The sequence below is a fragment of the Colias eurytheme genome, chromosome 18 (assembly GCF_061535395.1).
Source record: "Colias eurytheme isolate Ceu_HAF_F1 chromosome 18, ilColEury1 Martin Lab GWU primary, whole genome shotgun sequence".
Lineage (NCBI taxonomy): Eukaryota > Metazoa > Arthropoda > Insecta > Lepidoptera > Pieridae > Colias > Colias eurytheme.
The window spans coordinates 3,682,735-3,706,414 of record NC_142997.1 but is presented as its reverse complement, the minus strand read 5'-3'; the positions used below and the strand labels follow the sequence as shown (position 1 = coordinate 3,706,414).

Below are 23,680 nucleotides of genomic sequence, written 5' to 3'. Positions count from 1 at the left end.
GTATCAAAATATAAGGAAATAAATTTTTGAACTGAATTTATATGAGTATTAAACCAGTTTTATTGCGTTATCGTCATCAATAATTCACCTTTTAAATTATACTTACATTTAGATATTTTGTTGCCTAAAAACGTTTGTTAATTAAAAAATCAGCCTTTTGATAAAATAATATTGTTGTTAATCAAAAACATTCTCATAGGAATTAACAGGTGGCCCAATGACCCCATATGGATCATGTAATATCCTAAACAATATGCAGAATTTCGTAGACTTCTTTTATCTAATGGTGTGGCTATCCACACCAACGATCGTCATTATCATTATTTAATTTTCAAGATGAAAAAGATAGTAAAATATTATATATTTTTTAATATAGGTATCATTTCAAGTTTTTTTCGTTGTGTGTCTTGTATTAACTGCGTTTTAATCTCAGTGACGTATTGTATTTTATACTCTGTCATGATTTGTGATTATAATCGTTATTTACAATGATTAAATTAAATAACATATTAAATAATACAATACGCTATCATGCACATATTAACTTTAGTTATCATATTGATTAGAGTCGGTTGGAAAAGAAGACTGCACTTGATGTTTTTTTGGTGAAAATATAACAAAATCATTCATCATTCAATTAATAATAAATGATTGTACTATTCTTGGAAAACTTCGTCCAAAATGTACAATCCTATCTAGAGATGGTGGACAGAATAAGATAGTAGCTATAGGTACCATATCTATACTAATACTAATAATAATATTATAAAGAGGAAAGGTTTGTAATTATGTAAGTATGTATGTATGTATGGTTTTCACGCATAAACTACTGGACCGATTTCAAAAATTCTTTCACCATTAGAAAGCTGCATCTTTACTGAGCAACATAGGCTATATTGCATTTCCAAAAAAATTAGAGATCCTTACCAAAATTGCAATGTAACCCAAGGTGTAAAAAATTCCTTAATAAAAATTCTGTCATCGCGTGCGCTGCGGAATCTATTGAAGATAGAACAAAAAAATGTTCTACGGTATTATAGAATGGATCAATATCTAAAAAAAAGTCCGCGATACCATATGTCCATCTTCAGTGGTTATGTTACTACAACAACTTTTTTACGTTTTCAAAGTAAATAGAAGTGCCGACAGTAATCAAACCATGTTATCCATACACATATATTAATCCTTATCCCATTAAAGGATGTTTTATTATAGACTGTTTCAATACCAGCAAAATACTTTTTAATATAAAAAAATTATAAATTGGATTTTCCATTCAAATTATATAACGAATTTTTAAAAGTGTCAATCTACAGAAAATAGTAGGTATACTGTTTAATACAATGAGCAGGCGTAGTGCGGGACGGGGTGAAGGTGATTTTCATGTGATTAAAAATTAAACCTATAGTCCGACCTATAGTAGACTTTTCACTGTCACGATATCGCTATCTATGCGGGTGAAACCGCAGGGCATTGCTTACTAGCAATATGTTATACTTAGCAGTATGTTATAACAATTAGGTAAAGACAATTTTCCCAAACTATATAGTCAGTCTCTTATGCAAATATTTGTCATTAACAATCTTTACACGTAAATAACAATTGTGTCCAGCAGACGACAAGTAGGCGTAAAACCACAGTTTCTGATACACAGCTTTGGCACGAGTCATATTGGTTGCTATATTTGCGAATCGGTAACCGCAAGCCGTCATTGTTATAACAGTCTAGATTATATTGTCTCCCTTCACAATTGGTAGCGTTGGCCCAACAAATGATCGTCGATGTTTGCCGCCATTACGGCGATTATCAGTAAACATCTACAATGATCCGATCATAGACACCTAGGCCATCTACTCTATCGTGATTGCCTCTACTCGCCCAGCGCTGCCCTTTGTGAAGAGGGCCCATTAGGTTCTAAACGTTTTATGCATTTTACATATTCCTCAACACTATATGAGTCAAGTCAGATTTTCCATCTCGTCAAGTTTCAGAGAATGCATCGATATTGCCTTGACTTGGCTTGGTTTTATGTATGGTTTTATGCATAGGTTTTATGGTATAAAATATTCAAGCTGGTATACTAATTCATGCAAATTCAATATAATCAATACAAGTTTACTATAATTGTCAGACACTACCCAGAAAGCAATGAAATACTGTACAAACTCCCCTGTGTTTCTACAAACCGCTTTCAGTTGCGGAGTATTGTTAGAATGTATGCTAGATTGATTGTATAAAAACATATTAAGAGGAAAATGTTTATAAAGATTGCAGATGCAAGGGCAAACCGCGAATCTGTAAAAAAAATATTATATATTATACAGGGTGTCCCACTATTGGTATACTAAGCGCGAAGGGACTTGTAGTTTTGCATACCCTGATACCGTGAAAAATACTTAAACAACAAAATGACGTCAAAAATTTTTTGCTAAATTTTCCTGAAAATCCATGTTTTCTTCTCTAGTTTCGCGCAGCCGGCATATACTCTCTCATGTGAGCATTTTGTCTATGAAAATATAATCTTAAACGATAGCTCACGTGCTGGTGGCAAAGTTGGGCGGGTTGCTTGTTATGGGTGTACACATAGAGTTTTAAGAATTTATCTTTTTGAAAAAAAAATGCGTCTGGAATTTTATAAGTATTATTTACGTACTCAGCGTATGCAAAACTATAACCTCCTTTGAGCTTAGTATACCAACAGTGGGACACCCTGTATAGAAAATTTATTATTATATCATTGGTTTTTAAAGGAACTCTTATCTTATTATATATCCGATTACAATTTCTAATGTGATATTCGGTTCTGTCCCTACTCTGATTTGAGATACTATCCTAACGAGAATTTGCTGCACAATGACTTGACTATAATATTATATTCATTGGAATTCCCATGCAATATATACGGAGCTTTACCTGTTGATCGAACTGTGTAATAAAATCTATACAGTATATCTCAATATTCTCGTATTAAATGCCCTTTATTTATTGCTTTTATTGATAGCTTCATTATAGTTACGATGTTCAATTTATCTGACTTGAAATTACGGAAATGGTTATTTTATTGAGAACAATAATGATAAAAGCTGATTTTTAATTAAGATGTTTAATTTTATAATGGATACGTAAAATGATTCTCCAATCAAACAATTTAACAACTTTTTATATTGTAGGATTCTAATTTAGGATTTTGTATTAATTTTTGTTACATTAGAAACTATCCTCATGGTTGAACCCAGAAAGCGTAATACTGCTGACTTATTAGACCTTTAATAAATGTAATCATCACTAAAATTGTGAACCATATGTCAAAATCTGACTATTTCTTACAAGTGACGAGGAAAAGCTCCTAAAACAATTGTTGAAATGTGAAATAATAAGTAACAGTGTCTATCCACAATATAAATAGACTAAATACCATAGTATATTATAGCACTCTGTTCGCAGTAACTAAAATTTACAAATTCCCCTTCCAGTGCCCGCTGATACTGAACCGCCTAAGCTGCAAAGCCCAAAAGGTCTGGAGGAGGTGCAATCTGAGCTGTCGTACATGCAGGCGCTCGACGGCTTCGTGTTCGTGCTGTCCCAGCAAGGGGACATAGTGTACTGTAGCGAGAACATCGCTGAACATCTTGGTGTGTCCCAGGTGAGTTACGGGATGTTCTAGTAAACTCGATTTTTAGTACTAAAATTATACTGTTCATTCATATGTAACATAATACATATAAATGAGTAACATATAAGTAGGTACAAGCCCTACCAGAAGGTATGGTTTGAGATATATCACTAGGTACAAGCTTCAAATGCTGCATTAAAAATATAGCTATGGCTGAGAACTTATATTATAACTTACATTTATTAACAGATACTTAGCTTAAGTTTTCTAACTTGTGTGGGAATTAATTGCAGATAAATAAAACAACTTTTAGTTGTCGGATATTATTGAGCCAGATATTATTACGTTAGGTATTAATTTTATCCTGTTATTGGATTTTTGTTAATTTAAATTTTCTTCAGGCTTTATTCAAATCATGTACTTATACGATTCGCATTTAAATTATGTATGTTGCGTCATTACTGCTGGTATTCCCAAAATATTGTATGCTTGTACAAATATAATATTATGATTAGCACACGTTTTAAATAGACTATTACAGAGTAAAACCACAGTATTACCATTATTTCCTACAGTAGTGCGACGAATGTACTTGTGCAGAGAAACGGAGGGGAACTGGCGGGGGTCGGGCGACGCGAGCCGCGTAAAGCAAACACGCTTAGTTTGCTTTACCTAGCGCGAAAGGATGACGCAGTCGTATTTTTTGTGTAATAATTTTATTATACATAGGTACTTACATATTCTATTATGGCGTGCACAAACTGTTCGGTTTACGGATGTAAATCTACATTGAAATCCCAGAAGGAAACAATATTTCAGAAAGATTGTATTAATTGTATCTGTTGAATTAAAATCAAAGCTATGTATATAATATGTTGTCCTCATTATTTTCTAATCAGATTGTACATCCCAATGCGAATGCATTACTTAGTTAAATGTTATAATATACAATTAAGAACATCCAAAAATAAAGTGTCCACGTAAATAATATTTAGCAGTGCAATATCTGTAATTATATATTTATGAACAAATAATTACATTAGATTTAATGATCGCAATTATTTTGAATGTACATATGAATAAAGATTTCATCATAATATTAATAATCACAATTGTTTTATTTCCCATTTGTTGCAACCCTAGCGTATTTTCGTGTGGCAGCGTCATTACCTACGCTGGCGGCGGCATCGCGCGACATCAAAGGCGATTCCTTACTGTAGGAAATAATGGTAATACTGTGGTAAAACTGAGAATGGTTGTGATAATTGTTCGCAGAAATGCGATAGTGTATATTAATATTCTTAAACACAACTTTGTGTAGGACTAATTTCAATACTTATAAAGTTCATTGCAGACTAATAACAGGCGCTTTATCAAACCGCAAATGTTAGAAATGAATTACCTATTCGTAGTAGTAACTACATAAAATGATCATATTATGCTGATCATCTTCGTTCAATAAGACTGTAATGGTGAACAAGACTTGATAGAATTTTAAATAAGAGATTAGTCGTATATTGCAATTACACTTGATTTAGAGTTACTTGCTTGGTGGGACCTTCAAAAAAGAAATAAGAACATTAGAAGAGCATTTTAAGAGCGAGTAAAACCGTGTCCTGAAAGCTAGTTGTAGTATAAATATAATAAATTGAAGCGCTAAGTGGATTATAAAATCATTTTCCGCTTAGCCGTAAATGCACAATACAGTAATAATAAATTAATAATTAGGAAATAAATACATATAAATTAAATTCATTATCATGTACATATGTATATTTGTTGTATTTGAGTTGAGACGTTATACTACGCATTACAATGCGTATGCGAACTCATTTAGGTCAATTTAATCATACAGTTGGATGCATCTTAATTCAGGTTCTACTAAGCATCAATGCAAATCATAGAATTCAACCAAATTTTATCTCTTTCCTTAGTACGTTGTTAGAAAGAGATGTAGAGACTAGATACGACTTAGTTCCTATTAACAGACTTGGTCGCTTTCGATTAATTTATATTACAATAATTGTAAGGTCATTCACAGATACTAAAGCTCTAAATAGAAGTGAATGTGAAATTTATTAATTCACGGTCAAGTTCTTTACTAAGTTAACCCAAAATAATCTAAAATGTTCAGTCCATACTAGTACCTAAACGATGCCATTCAAACTGACTAGTGACTAGATAAAATTAATTTTACTTACTTCGTATACATTACGGAAAATAATTAATATTCTTTTTCATTTTCTCAAACTTTTATTATAACCAAACTCAATTTATAATTTTTAGAGACCTCGTTTTAGGGAATTTCAATGACAAAACAGAAAAATTAAGTATAGCGTTTAATTGACCTTTAGAACTTATTATACACGTGTTATTTTCTTATATAAAATAGGCGTATTATATAATATATTACTCTTTATTATATTATTACCTTATAAGTAAAAACAATATTGTTCATAATTCGCATAATTGTTTAATTTAATATGTATCGAGAAATGATTACGAAGGTATCTGTAATAAAATCTGAATACAAATGATGCTTGATAACCTTAAATTACAATACCTAGTATTAAAATAGTTTAACCGTTTTATTCCACATCGACATTCTTTCATATTGTATGCTAGCTGCGCTCCGCGGTTTCACCCGCGTGGCTCCGCTACTGTTGGTCTTAGCGTGATGATATATAGCATATAGCCTTCCTCGATGAATGGGCTATCTAACACCGAAAGAATTTTTCAAATTTGACCAGTAATTCCTTAGATTAGCGCGTTCAAACAAACAAACAAACTCATCAGCTTTATAATATTAGTATAGATACTGATAGTGTACAAATAAACAAATATTTTGGGTTTTTTTTTCACAGATGGAAATTATGGGACAGAGCGTCTTCGAATTCAGTCACCCGTGCGACCACGATGAGATCCGTGACGCGCTGCGGTCCAGCAATGTTGGCAGACGCGATCTGCTGCTGCGTCTCAAGTGCACGCTCACCAGCAAGGGGCGGAACGTGCACCTCAAGTCCGCTTCTTATAAGGTAGCTATCTATCTTTCTTTCTTTTCAACCACGATGAGATCCGTAAATGTGCATTTGAAGATGGCTTCTTATAACGTATGTTTGGATGCGTGTGAGGGACCTTTTAGTTTGCTAAAGGAGCATTGAAATCTTATACAAGGAACGTATATTTGTAATGATACTAAAAATAGTATCATTCGCAAGTCTACAACGCATTTATCACTTTAATATGTCTTGCTTTATTATTTACTAGGTTTGCGCCCGCGGCTTCGCCCGCGCAGTCAATGAAAAACCCGCATAGTTCCCGTTCCCGTGGGATTTCCGGGATTGCGTCATTTTCCCGGGATAAAAAGTAGCCTATGTCCTTTCTCGGGTATCAAAATATCTCCATACCAAATTTCATGAAAATTGGTTCAGTAGTTTAGGCGTGATTGAGTAGCAGACAGACAGACAGAGTTACTTTCGCATTTATAATATTAGTATGGATTGTAAAATTAAAACTTGAATATATCTCGTATATTTAAGAACAATTAAAACTGATTGATGCCGGTGTATAGGTATAACTATTAATTCAGAACTGGTTTAGAGGAATTATGTATTCATAAAATGGGATGTGAACGTGATGTATAGCAGAGATTCACGCAAAAATAAAAAGCAACGTTTCAAACATTTACCTACGAATTTGAACAGGCCAATATCCCATATCATGTGTTGGCCTTATGAACCTCATAAAATATTGATACAAATAACATGAAAGATGATGAAATCTTGCTACAGATTCCCATAAATAAACATATTCGAGATAATATACGCCATAACTGCGTGGACTATAAAAATTTTATGATATTACATATGTATGGGTTATATCAAAATTTGCCGATACCCTTGACCCGTCATAACAACGTCTGTTCAAATCACACCATTCGCGAATTATTTATACAAATATTAGCAAAAGAAAAAGTCATGTTTGTCCAATAAATATTGTGCGATAGATTTTGAGAAGGCGTTTGAAAAATATTTTCCAAGTATTATTGTGTGTTGTGTAGTGAATTATTTAGAAATAAGTGTGGATGAACAGCCGGTCAGTTGAAATTGACGTTATCTTATCGATGTTACAAACGGCAAATCCTATTTTATCAACTTAAGAAACACCTTAAAATGTAACGGCAATATTTTATCGAAATATGTTGCAATAGAACGCTGAGGTGTGAATATTTTTCAGTCTATTGGTGCATTGAAAGGCGTTTAAATGATGACCTATAAATTTACACAGATAAATTATATACGAGTTTCATTGTTATTTGTATTCCAATATATGATAATGCAATTTATCGAAGGACAATAAAACAATATGATATACTCAAAATATGATGTTATCTATCTTAAATTTCAATTCATGCCTTATTTCTCTCGCTGTACATTATTACATACAGTTATTAAACAGCTTCATGCTGAACAATTTTATCATTTATTTCTAAATCTTATCGTATTAATTATTCTACCGATTGATTGATTAAATTTAAAAGGTAAACAACGCCTTTCCATTGTAGTACATCCTTATTGACTCTCATGTCCATCTACAGAAAGCGAATGACGTATTTATTTGACGCAATGACGTTTTAACGATATGATAAACATATACTGCTTTGAATAATGCCGCCCCTCCTAAAGCTTCTTATAGTGTCGAAGAATATTATGTAATAACTGATAACTTCATCTACTGATGCATGGAACATACATTACCAATTAAAAAATTGCTATGTGAATAAATATATGATTGGAATCTTGTTCATTCTACTCAATATGGTTAATATTCCCCTTTCGTTCACTATATACAGAACAATATACACATTCAATTTAAAATTATTAAACTGAACAGGATTACAAACACCATTACATTTATAGGGGGTTGGAAAAATTAGGTATCGATGAGAAATTCTATTCAAATTTTGATATAAATGGCCCTTTTAGGTCGAAAAGGGCCATTTATATCAAAACAACCTATTCTGGAACCACTCCGTCCTCAAAAAATTAAAAATAAAATTACTACCAAGTATATTAATTCTAAATGTATATCTTTTAATATGTTCCCCTTATTCCTCAGGTGATACACGTCACCGGCCACATGTTAACCGACGAAAAAGCCAAGATAATTGAAAACAACAACACGGAAGACGAAGACAGTAAGGACGGTACGAAGAAATTCAATAAAAATGGCGCGCTCGTGGCTGTAGCTCGGCCGATACCGCACCCGTCGAATATTGAGATACCATTGGACAGCAAGACGTTCCTGTCCAAACATAGTCTGGATATGAAGTTTACTTACACTGATGATGGGTAAGGATCGCTTTTATAATTCTCTTAAATGCAAAAAATCAATAAGAACTATAAGTAATATTCATTGGGTTTATTTTTCGCAGTATATTTTTTTATTGAATATAGAAGGAAATGGTGTAGCGACAGATATACAAAAATGAGGATGTTTTATTTTTTAGTCTGTCAAATTTAATTATAAAAACTCATTTCGGTATACACATATAATAAGAGAGATACGCCACGACTTGAGAACTTTCATCTTTCTGGTAATCAACTGTTAAAAAAGTGTAAGAACTAATCACCAGAGTGCGCTGTAACTAATATTGTACGTTTTATTTTACTATCTCAATGCAATCTTGAGTATGTCAAGTGCTTATATAGTTCTAAATAAAGTGGGTAACATTAAAAATTCCTCACCATTTATGTGACCATAAAAATTGCGTTTAACAAAAAAAAAATTCTTGAAATATGTATGTTCTTGTACTTACCATGAATAAATCGTTCGTTATATAAGTATCTATTTCACTTTGATAGGATTATTGTTTCATTGATTTCTGCTTATTATATTACCTTGTACCTGCTTTTACGTATGTACTTGACACACTGTCTATAATTCTATCCTTAAAATATTTTATTTTTTTTAAATTATAAACACGAAAGTTTGTCAGGAGGTATGGATATATGTTTCTGTATTCTTTCACATGAAAACCACTGAACTTGGGCTTTGATGATACTTGGGCTGTAGCTTATTTACCAGAATTATACTAAGCTATCTGGCTAAGGCTCATGTGCGGGTAGACCGCTACCGCACATATAGTTTTAAATAAAAAATCTTTATTTTAGGTGTTTTTAGTAGGAGATTTTATAAAAATTCATTCTTCGTGTTGTAGTTTTGAATTGCATCTTATGACTACAAAATGAACTGACAAAGTTCTATGTGATATTAAGGATAATTTTTTTTTTTAATTTCAAGTTTCACAAATTATATTATACCTAATGTTTTATTAATACCCATAAACGATGATGTTAAACCGCGGTAAATGAGATAAAAAATAATTTATTGTGACTATGGTTGTCTAAGCCATATTGGCAATATCTGATATGCTTGTTATTCAAGTAATTTAACTCAGTATCGTAAAACATGTGAATATGGTTAAGACATTTTGCGATTTCCCTTACAAATATAGTGTAAAGCATGCATATTCAACACTTTAAATAGTTTTATACTAGCCATTTGATTCCTATGGTACAAGTTATATGTAGTTTTATATGTATTAAGGTCTAGGTTTTACTATGTGACCTAAATTCATTGCTAAAACGACAATAATTTATTGTTGTCCCACTAAAACAAAGTATGTGCGTAGTTTCGTATTTCAACACAAGATGGCGCTTTTTACAATAGCCGCCGTATTACCTGACCGAATTTAGGTAACGCTTCGTACAGTAATGTTTGACCTTCACAATGTCCCATGCGACTCGGTTGTATAATATCAACAAAAATATCACCTTCAACGTATTTTGTAGGTTAAACATGATTCTGTTTTGTGCTCAGTACATGATAAACGTACCAAGTGATGGAAATGATGCAAATAGTGCTGTGATTTGTGAAGTGTAGATGAATTTATTGTATTATAAATGTGTTCTCGTTGATTCTGTGTAGTTCTTTTGTTTTGTGAATTTAAATGAAATGGCGGGGTTTTTGAATTCGACTACTACTTTAGTAAGTAGTTTTGTTTACTTTTAATGTAGTAAATTCGCGCTTTATTATAAATTACTCTGTATTGAACTAGTAGGAGTGTTTAATATTAAAATATTAAATTTATGAAACAAATATTTAATAGGTTTGGCGATAGGTCATTCAAGGTTAACCAAGTACCGGTAAACATAACCTAAACATGAAACATATAGGTCACATTGGAAGTAACCTTTCGTACCATGGTGAATATAACTTTTTATTTCGGATAAAATTATTGAAAGTTTAGTAGGATAAGCATTATTATCCAGGGAATAAAAACGTCAAATACCTGTTACATTAGGTATAATTATTATAAGTATATTTACTTCATAATATGGGTTTTAGATTTTTTTGATGCCTATTAAATACTTCAGAACTTAAAATGGGTTATTTGTTATTTATTAAATGTGTATTAACAATTTTAAACTCCTACAAATAATTTTCAAATTATCAAGAAGGTACCCAAACCCAACGTCATTACTATAATATAAAGGCCACGGATAATGCAAGTGTTCGCATTTCGCAACACAATAAATTTAATATCGTATTATTAATTTTTTTTCATGTTTGTTGCAGTTTAATGAATACCCTTGGATTCGACTCCAGCGAGTTGATCGGTCGTTCCGCGTACGACTACCATCACGCCGCAGACAGCGCATCTTTGGTACATCAATTCAAGTCGCGTAAGTGTTATTATTTAATTATTTCTATAAAAATTAAAATACAACATACTATGTATTAACTTTTGTACATTGCCACGAAGAAAAAAAATGTAGATATAGGTTTTTATTGTCAAGCGCCATCTATTGTTAGTTCCTTGAACTAAGATAACATGACGTGATAACGTTGCTATTGTGGCAAACTAGATGGCGGTTGCAGTCTGAAAATAATAAAATAATTTGTCCCAAATTCATCATACTAGATCACGTGAATAACTTTAAAATACTTAGCTTTCTATTTTTGTATTATTGAAAATTCTTAACAATACATTCCTTTAAAAACGAAAATAGGTTATTACGTAGTAATTAACGGCAACACGGTTTAGCTTAGCTTAACTACAATTCTATTTACATAGCGTGCTATAATATATTCCTTGCATATTTGTAGTGTGTCTATGACGGTGTGAAGTATTTAAAGAAGTCATTAACGTCAGCGTCCCGTAAGACTCGCATTTTATTCTTACGTGGCTATTTTAACAACCGGATATGTTTTTGGCACTCGTTGAGTCACTGAGATCTGATAAATGGCGCTTTCGTTTGATTTATGTATAATTGTTTAATTATTAGCAATTGTTCAAGTAATTCGGAATGGCTTTCGTTAAAGTATTTTAGCTCCACTTTTGATGTTCCTTACCATTTATAGCAGACCCCATACTGACAACTAAAATCGCCTGAAATAGACGCTGATGTTTTTACGGACTTAATTTTTCTAAGTACCTACCAATTTATTAATATGTGTTTTTATGCGAATCCCACTAGTAACAGGTAACATTTTAAGCTGAGTAGTAGTGATGCAACGAATACGAATACGAATATTCGTATTCGCCGAATAGTAGACATTTACCGAATATTCGTATTCGGCGAATATACGAATATTTAAAAACGAATATTTTTGTACGCAACTCTATTTACTACAGATTTAAAAATCGCGCGTAAAAATATGACGTGTGCAGAGACTGCTGATCCACTGGCCTTTTGGCGAGAAGATGTCCATTTTCCAAGTCAAAAAAAATCGCCCAAAAATATTTTTCACTGAAACCATGTACAGTTGCTTCGGAAAGACTTTTTTCAACGGCTGGAAACATCCAGACTGAAAAAAAAAAACCCTAAAACCAGAAAATCTACGAATTTTATGTTTTTTAAATAAAAATTTGCCTATTGTAAATTTTAATAATTAGAAGAGTAAACATTCATTAAATAAATAAGTCTTTTATACCAAGGCGAGATATTCGTATTCGTGTTCGTATTCGCCGAATAGTAGGTTTGATATTCGTATTCGTATTCGTATTCGTAAAAGTAGTATTCGTTGCATCACTACTGAGTAGGTACCTTCTTTAAGTCTAACTAATAGGTATAAATCAGAAATGAATCATTGATAAGTGATAAGCTTCTATCATTAAAAGTGATTAGACTAGAAACTCGTTTTTGATAAATTGATTATAATTAATCAGCCTTTCTAAATCTCAAATCATTAATCAAATGAATGCTTATATCACAGTAAGCTTCAGTTTTGATTACAATAGTAATTTTTTTATTGCCTATTTCTTTATCATGTTTGTTTAACACCCTCTCTGTGTTTACTTAATTTCATTGTAATCGGTACAGTGGTATTTGCGTGAAAGAGTAATAAACACACACATTCACATCCTCACAAACTTTCGCATTTATAATATTAGTAGGATAGGATATCATAGATGTTTGCTCGAAACAAACAAACAATGCAATATAGTTGCAGTATGTTTACTTGGAAGATTCTCAAGGCTCAAACGATTATTATTTAATGAATGACATAAGTTCTACGTTTGACCGCCATTTTTAGTTGGTTCCAATTTTACAATCCGATTGTGTCGCACCATATTAATTTTTAATTAATTTTTATAATTCAACTTAACTTCATCTATTAATGACTCGAAAATTGCTCCGCTAATTCGGTATTTATGTAATAAAAATATTTATGAAAGGCAATTGTCTCTTTTATCTAGCTATGCTTTAAAAATATAAAATAACCAACTGCCAGCTTAGCATGCGGCATGCGCGCCGCGACTAAATTATTATGGTGGTAATAAAACTTCAAATGACATTGGTCATTGGATCGGATCTTTTTGCAATAAATAGATAATTGTATCTATTTATTGCAAAAAGATCCCGATTAATATTATAGCATTTATCTTTATCATTACGTGCGTCTAATTGAGTATTGATAAAACAATTGCAAAATTGTTATGAAACTGTACTAGAAGATTCCATTTCAAAGCAAACGCAAATATGAAGCATGCGTATGAGCCCCATAAAGAGTTCATACCTTCTATATAATGTTCGCTAACAATTTGCCAATTGACCATAATACGTGTATGATCATTGTCATTGGGAATTGCGCAATAGTTCAATCTTTTAGCTATTACATCTAACTGTTCTTTATTTGTAACTAGCTTTCCGCTCGCGGCTTTGCCCGCGTTTTAAAGAAAAACCCGCATAGTGGGATGTCCGGGATGAAACCTATCCTTAGTGTTAATTCAAGTTTGAAGTTACCCTCTATATGTGTGCTAAATTTCATAGTAAACGGTTTAGTAGTATTTGCGTGAAAGAGTAACAAGAAGTCAAGAACACACACACACACATCCTCGCAAACTTTCGCATTTATAATATTGGCACAGTATTACAATATTATTTCATAGATATTGTAATACTGTGATATTGGTAGGTTTCCAATCACACATACCACGCGCAATGTGATGCCCGCTGTTATTTTTTTCGCTCACCTATCGTTTATTAGTTTCAATGCCAATAAATACTTCGGGGAAATTTATGATATCTTAGGTTAATTATTCAACAGTTTTTCCATTGTGTTGAAGCGTATTGAGGTCGAAATTAACATAGCAAATAATTGTATATTAGAAAGTTAAATAAGGAAATATTGAGGTTTGTAACAATTTATAAGAAATTAAATTATTTGATGTCATCTTTTTATCCACCTCAATTTATGCTGCTCTTTCTTCATGGTACTTGACGAGATAAAAAATAATTTTAATATTATTTCTAAAATTTAATAAGAAATTACGAAATAATATAGCACAGAAATGTTTCAAGGCCTTTCATGTAATTTATCGTAATTAAAATCAAGAAAAAAATGCCTAAAACCTAAAACGTCAATTCTATAAAAAAAATAACTTAAACAATATTTGTCCTTGTCAAATTAACTTTGTGATTTTTAAGTTAATTGTAAATGGAGTTTTTTAGTACTGAACTAGCAGAAACTATTACGCCGTACGTTTTCAGACTGAGTTAATTAAAGACATCCCTAACTTGCCTAGGGGTGTTATCTTTTGTTTTTATTACGCCTCGGGTTTCTTGTTTGCGTATAAAGCCTTTGTTATTGACTGAGATTTGTGTTTTTACATAGTACATTGTTTCTTACGTATAAAAGAGTAGCGTTAGTCCGTGATTTCACTCGCGTTTTCTTTAAAAATTACACCTAATAATACTTCGTCAGGTAATTTCACCTAATCCCATCAGTCGATTTTTCGTGAAAGACTAAAAAAAATCTATTGGTTTGTGTGCTTAACAATACTGGCGGAATTTATTTTCAATATTTTTATTTCTTACATTAATGAACGCTATGAAAAATATATTATCTATTGTTTAACGTTATTACAGTTCTTATTGTTTAAAAAATATAATTTTTATAAAGTATTTACGGTGATATTTTTACGATTGTTAATAATTATATTCAAGAGAAGTACGAATTACGAATTATATTAATACAAAAATGGCGATAGTAGGTACCTACCTAGTCATGATATTTGGGTACACGTTTAACTACATTATATTCAGAAATTATTACATTTTTACATATTCTGGCGTGTGTCACGCTTGCTTACCTTTCGAGCTAGGCAAATCTGAATCCAATTAATTTAATTATACATATTTTGTCTCTTTGTATACTTTTCGTCGTGATAATAACATGCAGGTTATGAATTGAAATATATGGATTTAATTTCAATATACATTATGACATTAATTAGACTGCTCTGCAGTAAAATATGTACAAAATATATATGTATGTACAACTAAGGAATATGGATAGGTTGTATCCACGATATGTTCTCATTAAATATCTGTCACAACAATATGCCATGCATGAGCCAATTTAATAATGTTGTTTCAATAATCCATTATGTGAATATATCGCTTTCAGATACATCCGATATAACTTATCAAACTATCGCCAATAGCAGCAAATTGAATTTGTAAACACAAGGGGAATGCTTAATATTCAGCCGGGAATAGAGAATTTCTTACGAATGTCGCTTTTCTCGACCTTGTTACCCACAGACATAGATAGACTACGCAAGTACCGCGATCTGTATGAAAACCAAGCGTGTCATATTTTTTGTACTGACCTTGACGCGTTATGACGTCACGAGCGCTTTTTAGTGATGGTAATTTCATTTTACGCTAAATCGATTAGGACGCTACTCGCGCGGCGATTCTAGTATCGTCCTATCCACAGACATAGATAGACTACGCAAGTACCGCGATCTGTATGAAAACCAAGCGTGTCATATTTTTTGTACTGACCTTGAAGCGTTATGACGTCACGAGCGCTTTTTAGTGATGGTAATTTCATTTTACGCTAAATCGATTAGGACGCCACTCGCGCGGCGATTCTAGTATCGTCCTATCCCATCGAAGTAAATCGAAAGAAATCAGATCAAACTAGATCTATTTCTAAGAGGTAGTCAAATAAATGAATCGTAATCGATTACTAAATCGATTCAAGACAGAAAAATGATAATTACCGTAGACAGAGGAATGATAAAATAAAGTTATAAACCTTTTAATATTCTAACAAGTAAACTAATGTGTTTTAGCTTTTTCTTACATATGCCCATTGAGTTACCATGTACTACGTACTAGAGAGGCCATCGAAAGAAAGTAATGAAACTGTCAATCAATCAATCTTTATGTCCCGTTGCATCGATCCATTTTCCTTTTATGTTCGGGTTACTTGGAAAACTGAAAAAACAAACATAGTCTAAGCAATAAGGAGTTTTCTTAAAAAACTCCCAAGATGACACTTTAACTAATGGCGTCCATGTCATAATATTTATTTTTAGTACCTTTGTATTAAAATACTTAAAAGTTCTAGGTCAAGTCGTATTAAATGACAAAAAAAATTTATGCCTTTTTTTCTGAAAAATTGCTCCTTCAAATTATCATTTTTCTGTTCGATTATAAAATCGATTAGAATCGAGAACTGTTGCATCAAATGAACATCACTAACCACAAAATTGGACAGAAAAATGAGAACAGAAAAATGAGAAGACGCTATTCATTGCTTGTTATCATACAACGCGATCTTTACCGTGCCAAGTAAAAGCCGCAATGTATTCCGAATCATTTCGTATGATTTGGTATCCGTGTTTGTCACGATCGTTTTCCACAGATATTCTTTATTTGATTTTAAAATAAATAGTGCATATTCTGATTAGAAAATTACTTACCGGTGGAAGGAAACATCTCTGCTAACTCGGCCACTCACAGCTGTGGAGTTTCTACAGTTTTTAACGGCGCAATTCGGCATTTTACTTTATTCAGCTTCACGTCTTTCCTTGGCGAACTGCGAGCGCGGACTGAGTGTAGGCCAGCGTCAACTAAGTTTCACAAACTTAGTTTGGACACGGGAAGTACATACACTCGCTTAGTCTATCTTGATACATGTCTGTGGTCCTATCCCATCGAAGTAAATCAAAAGAAATCAGATCAAACTAGATCTATGTCTAAGAGGTAATTAAATAAATGAATCGTAATCGATTACTAAATCGATTCAAGACAGAAAAATGATAATTACCATAGACAGAGGAATGATAAAATAAATTTATAAACCTTTTAATATTCTAACAAGTAAACTAATGTGTTTTAGCTTTTTCTTACATATGCCCATTGAGTTACCGTGTACTACGTACTAGAGAGGCCATCGAAAGAAAGTAATGAAACTGTCAATCAATCAATCTTTATGTCCCGTTGCATCAATCCATTTTTCTTTTATGTTCGGGTTACTTGGAAAACTGAAAAAACAAACATAGTCTAAGCAATAAGGAGTTTTCTTAAAAAACTCCCAAGATGACACTTTAACTAATGGCGTCCATGTCATAATATTTATTTTTAGTACCTTTGTATTAAAATACTTAAAAGTTCTAGGTCAAGTCGTATTAAATGACAAAAAAAATCTATGCCTTTTTTTCTGAAAAATTGCTCCTTCAAATTATCATTTTTCTGTTCGATTATAAAATCGATTAGAATCGAGAACTGTTGCATCAAATGAACATCACTAACCACAAAATTGGACAGAAAAATGAGAACAGAAAAATGAGAAGACGCTATTCATTGCTTGTTATCATACGACTCGATCTTTACCGTGCCAAGTAAAAGCCGCAATGTATTCCGAATCATTTCGTATGATTTGGTATCCGTGTTTGTCACGATCGTTTTCCACAGATATTCTTTATTTGATTTTAAAATAAATAGTGCATATTCTGATTAGAAAATTACTTACCGGTGGAAGGAAACATCTCTGCTAACTCGGCCACTCACAGCTGTGGAGTTTCTACAGTTTATAACGGCGTAATTCGGCATTTTACTTTATTCAGCTTCACGTCTTTCCTTGGCGAACTGCAAGCGCGGACTGAGTGTAGGCCAGCGTCAAGTAAGTTTCATAATCTTAGTTTGGACACGGGAAGTACATACACTCGCTTAGTCTATCTTGATACATGTCTGTGTTGTTACCTAACAGTGGATAAAATATTACCCCGGTAAACAGATCTAACAGTAGCGTAACTCCCAAGAAAACGTTAGATACAGTGCATTCACACAAGCAGACGCATCGACGAGACTCATTTAAGCGGGCATCAGTTTAGAAGTACCCTTTGAAGTCTCGTCGATACGTATGTTTGTGTGAGTGAGCCGTTTTGAACGTTTTGTAGGGAGTAGCGCTACTGTTCGTATCTGTTTACTGTGATGTTACCCCTCGGTCGCGTGGGTGGTTTCGTGTGGGTATATTGTTACGCGCCAAGGGTATTAATTTGGTGTATTATAGGTTATAAATTGATGTTGATAAGCGGTAATAGACGCCTTACTAAAATTTGTGGTAGTAAATGTAAATATGAGAAGTAAGGTTAGGAGAAGTAGCCCTGTGTGATGGGAAGTTGAATACATAGTATTATAATGATTGGTGGATTTAATGAGAAATCGTATATCTTGAAGTATTATTTAATACATCTTAATTATACAGCGTATACTAATAGCTTCAAAATGTAATGTCTAGATAAATTTAAGTTTATATACGTACTGGCTGCTCCGGCATTTTCATTCAATTCCCTTGAGAAAATAGTTCCATTGCAGCCGGTATTACTTCGCAAAAAAAGTTTTTAATTACAAATTCAAAAGCGTATCTCGCGACTCAATCTCCTAGTGTTTATAAATACAATATTACTGTAGTTTCAAGTCAGAGTTATAACTTGTTCTGATTGTGTCCGAAGTCTTTTTCTATCGTCTATTTTATTACTTACAGCCTTTGCTATAAAACCTCCATGTTATGGTTTTATGGAGGACAGGGTGAACTTTGTGCCACTTTTAATGTTTTCTTGTATCGTTTAGATCGCTGTTTGTGCTCGATTAATTGTTTCTTTTTAGGGTTCCGTAGCCAAAATGGCAAAAACGGAACCCTTATAGTTTCGTCATGTCCGTCTGTCCGTCTGTCCGTCTGTCCGTCTGTCACAGCCGATTTACTCGGAAACTATAAGTACTACAGTGATGAAATTTGATGGGAATATGTGTTGTATGAACCGCTACAAAAATATGACACTAAATAGTAAAAAAAAGAATTGGGGGTGGGGCCCCCCATACATGTAACTGAGGGATGAAATTTTTTTTTTCGATGTACATACCCGTGTGGGGTATCAATGGAAAGGTCTTTTAAAATGATATAAAGTTTTCTAAAAAACATTTTTCTTAAAGTGAACGGTTTTTGAGATATCAGCTCTCAAAGTCGTAAAAAGTATGTCCCCCCCCCTCTATTTTTATAACTACGGGGTATAAAATTCTAAAAAAAATAGAGGTGATGCATGCTAATTAACTCTTTCAACGATTTTTGGTTTGATCAAAGTATCTCTTATAGTTTTTGAGATAGGTTGATTTAACTGTAATTTATTATATTTGCTGCTACGGAACCCTTTGTGCGCGAGCCCGACTCGCACTTGGCCGGTTTTATTTTTAATATTTCTGTTATTTGAAGCAATTCTGTATTACGTGTATGAATGTTGGGTTCAGGATATCGTAATGACGAATCTCTTACGATAATACCTACTTTTATTGGATTTCAGAATATTAATTCTTCGTGAGTCCGATTACATAGTGATTAGTAGCTGTAGGTATAATGGAGTGTTTTCGTTGTCATTTGATATTTATTGGTAACCAAATTGATACGCAAGCGTGAAATACTTAGTGAAAATTTGAAGGTTATGATATTATTGTTCTTTAATGACCGTATTTTAAAAAATTGCACTGAAATTCGTCGATATAAAACGGCATCGACAACATCATTTTATATAATACTTAGTGTTACAAAAAAAAGATAGCAAATTTAAATGTATTTTTGGTGTCGAAATTATCTTAGCTTAATTACTTAATTATGTATGTATGTATGAGCATTTTTTATTCGAGCATTTAAATTTTAAACATTCATACATTTGCGACGGTCTAGCAAGGCGTGCCCGTACTCTTTGTTGTTTTATATAACAGCCCTGCTGGGAAGGCGAAATTAAATTGAACAACTTTAGTATTTACAAAGGAACAGTTTACTTAACAGTTTACATTTTACATGTGAACGCTCGAGGTGAAATTCATTAAGCAAACTCGAGACTGTTTTATGATAGGCGAAGACAATGTTAGTCTTCAAAATTCACATAAATTTAATCATCGTTAATTCTTCTAAAATACATTTTATTGTACGGGCCAGTTTCACCAGTTATAAATATCACCGCATGTAACACTTTGACGTATATTTCAATAAACATTTGTCATTTTAACTAACAGATAAGCTAACCATAATATATATCGGGAAGTTTTGAATATGGCTATAAAACTAATAACGGTAAGTAGATTGATAAACAGTTTTATTAACGACTATTATTATCATACGTAGTTCTCACACGTGTAGGAGTCCTTATGTGTTGTTACCTACCTGGCTATTGTCGATTTAATTTGATTAAAAGGTAATATAGTTATGCCCGTATTCTTCAATTAATTTAATATTGTTTTTCATAAGTAATTAGTGAAAATCCGTCGATTTCCACGTGTAAGTACGTCTTTGTTAATCAATTTTACCAACAAAAAAACATGTCAAATTGTTAACAATTTACCCAATTAACTACTAAAGATCAAATCGAAAACTGTATGAGTATTCAAATAAACAAGATGTATGCTAGTTTAACGGTTAAGGATAAAGGATCCGCTACAAAATCTCCGACAGTAAAAATGGCTCACGTAAACGCTTAAAACTGGATTACGATCACAAGGTAATACAATTCAGGTTCAATTTTATTAACTCTCCTGTCGTCACGCATTTCAATACACAAGATTCAGGTGCCTTTTCGATTTATTTTTGTCTCGTAAAATAATTTGGGCGACGCCTACGCATTCTTCATTATGGACTCGTAAATTATATCCGTTTTATGACTTCGGTAAAACGGTACTTGGAAATTAGTGAAAGTGTTTACGTTTTCAGCTCTGAAATTATATTTGAATATTTATTTATATTTTATGACGCTATTTTTTTTTCTTATGAGATAAGATAGCGTAATAACGCCTTTAGTTACACTATTACGCGCCTAACAAGGTGTTATAAAAGCTAGAACTACAGCAACGCGTTGAATATTAAATGAAGAGTTACACAAATCTGTACCTTACTGTCAAGTAAATAAAATAAAAAACCCTTCGCATTCCGCGTTCAATCTGGATTTGGTGAAAAATAAAACTAGACTCAGGGTCACGGTCGAGGTCACACGGCACGGTCTCACGCATCGAACAGCTGGCCAGATGAATGGGCATGCGTGCTGTTTGTAAATATAACCGTGATTTACAGATAATAATATGTAATGCGACTTTTTAATAAACAGCTACTGATTTATTATAGGCGCCATATTAAGATAAATTTTGTGTTTAGTTTTGGACAAGAGTTTTGTTTTTAGTTCTAGCTATAGTTTTAGGGAATGGTAGTGATTGCTACTAGTGACAAATAATTTTACAAGTGTTTTAAAGACATCCGATTGAATTTTTTGCATTTATCGTTTTCATTACAAGTTTTTAAGATAATTAATCACAGAATATCCCCTTCAGTTTATGAGCTTATCTGCATTGAATCGATTTCCACTGAAATATAGTTGCAATTACAATTGACAATAAAAATTAAAAAGGATCATTATATTACGATTATTCTGGTCCAGATAGTCTTATCGAAGATAACAAACCTAACGCTTGGAGTATGTGAGTTACGTTCCTACAAATAGGATCGGTTATGATGATACTGAATATAAATATTCGAATCACACATTGAGTGCGTGATATTAATCAACACGAGGGAAAACTAACAACCGGTCGCCGCGGATCCACAAATGTTGGCAAAACCCCTAAATTCTTTAATGAATTGTTTCGCAGATTAGAATTTTCTCGTACTCCGTGGAATGTCGAAAAGAATGTTATGGGAATTTGTCTTGAATTTGTTTACTATGAATCTTGCAGCGACTCACCGTGTAATGAATGCTTTATTGGATCTTAAACTGTAAAGACTTGCACAAGAGCGACGTAAATCTCGAGCGCTCAAGATTAAAAAGCTTTGCACTATATTTCTTTCTGTTTTTCGTAGCGCTGATACTGTCCAATTAGATTGATATATATAACGTTTTATTTTTAAATAACACGACGATTTCGTCGCCTTGGACTTGAACGAATAATCAACAATATTATGTAGATTACATAAATAAATGACCGATACAGAAGTCACACTGGGTTCGCGTGTTTGCGTTTCAATTGGCGCCGACGCGAATTTATAAAAACAATTGGTGTACGTAATTAAAGTGGTATTGTTTTACGTGCTATTGCTATGCTAGAAAGTGGGGGTCTTGATATTGTGGATATGATTTTGTTATTTTGGCTATAGGTAATGTAGGTATTATGATGTATGTTAAAGTTGATTCACTTTGTGCTTGTTAACAATTATGCTATTTAAGTATTGTCCAATTTAAATTGTTAAAAGTATTAACGGGGTAAACTAACGATCTTAATTTTATTTTTAACTAGCGGTCCGCCCCGGCTTCGCCCGTGGTACATATTTACGTTTTCTCTACATAAGAACCATCCTCGTACTTCAAGAAATATAATAAAAAAAGAATTATCGAAATCGGTTCAGCCGTTCTCAAGTTATGCGCTTACCAACACATTTTGGGATTCATTTTTATATTATAGAAGAAGATAGATATTCGTACAACTGTTATACCTGTCATATACCACAACATGTACATATATTGTATCATATTGTTTGAAGTTGATACTATTAGGTAACTTGGTAACGTCGAAGCCCGAAGGTAAGATTACGGTCTACCTTACCTATTTTATGATGTATCGTAAATTTAACTTTCAGTGCATATTTAAAACAAACAAATTTATCGTCTGTCTGGTAATTATAAGATAGGTATTTATGTTTCATTCTGATAAAGAGTAGGAATTTTATAGTAGATATGTATATAATTTACCTTACGTAATTAATTTGTATAGGTAATATACTATATCAAATTCACCAGTATTATATATACCCCAGTTGAGCCTCCTATTTTTAAATTACAAGCTGAAGCTTCCAATGAATTTTATTTTCAGCCGACTTCAAAAAAAGGAAGAGGTTCTCAATTCTTTCAGAGCGGGTGAACCGATTTTGATGTTCCTTATTTTATTTGAAAGCTGGTGCCTTCTGGTATCATTTAAATTTTGTCTGATTCTGACAATCTGAAGGCCGTTTTGTTTTTGTTTAAAAATAATGTTAATTCATTTTTAATATTTCACAAAAACTTGTTTTTAAAAGGTTCACAAGCATAGATTTACATAATTTTATAGTACGACATAGAATCTTCAACTGATCGAGTCTCGTTATTCATAAAAAATGGTTAATTATAGTTACACGTACTACGTCAAATGGCGTTTATATAATATGGCTTGAAGACACGTGAACGTGTAT

At 32.6% G+C, this 23,680-nt stretch overlaps 1 protein-coding gene across 3 annotated transcripts in view; it reads left to right on the top strand.

The window, feature by feature from the left end:
- LOC149900531 (hypoxia-inducible factor 1-alpha-like) overlaps nt 1-23,680 on the top strand; it is a 72,838-nt gene that overhangs the window by 25,340 nt on the left and 23,818 nt on the right. For all 3 annotated transcript variants that reach the window (XM_090112454.1, XM_090112455.1, XM_090112456.1), the window contains exons 3-6: nt 3,474-3,643; nt 6,478-6,648; nt 8,732-8,964; nt 11,255-11,361. In XM_090112454.1, the coding sequence (XP_089968580.1) occupies nt 3,474-3,643; nt 6,478-6,648; nt 8,732-8,964; nt 11,255-11,361 (681 nt within the window). The remainder of the gene's footprint in view (nt 1-3,473; nt 3,644-6,477; nt 6,649-8,731; nt 8,965-11,254; nt 11,362-23,680) is intronic.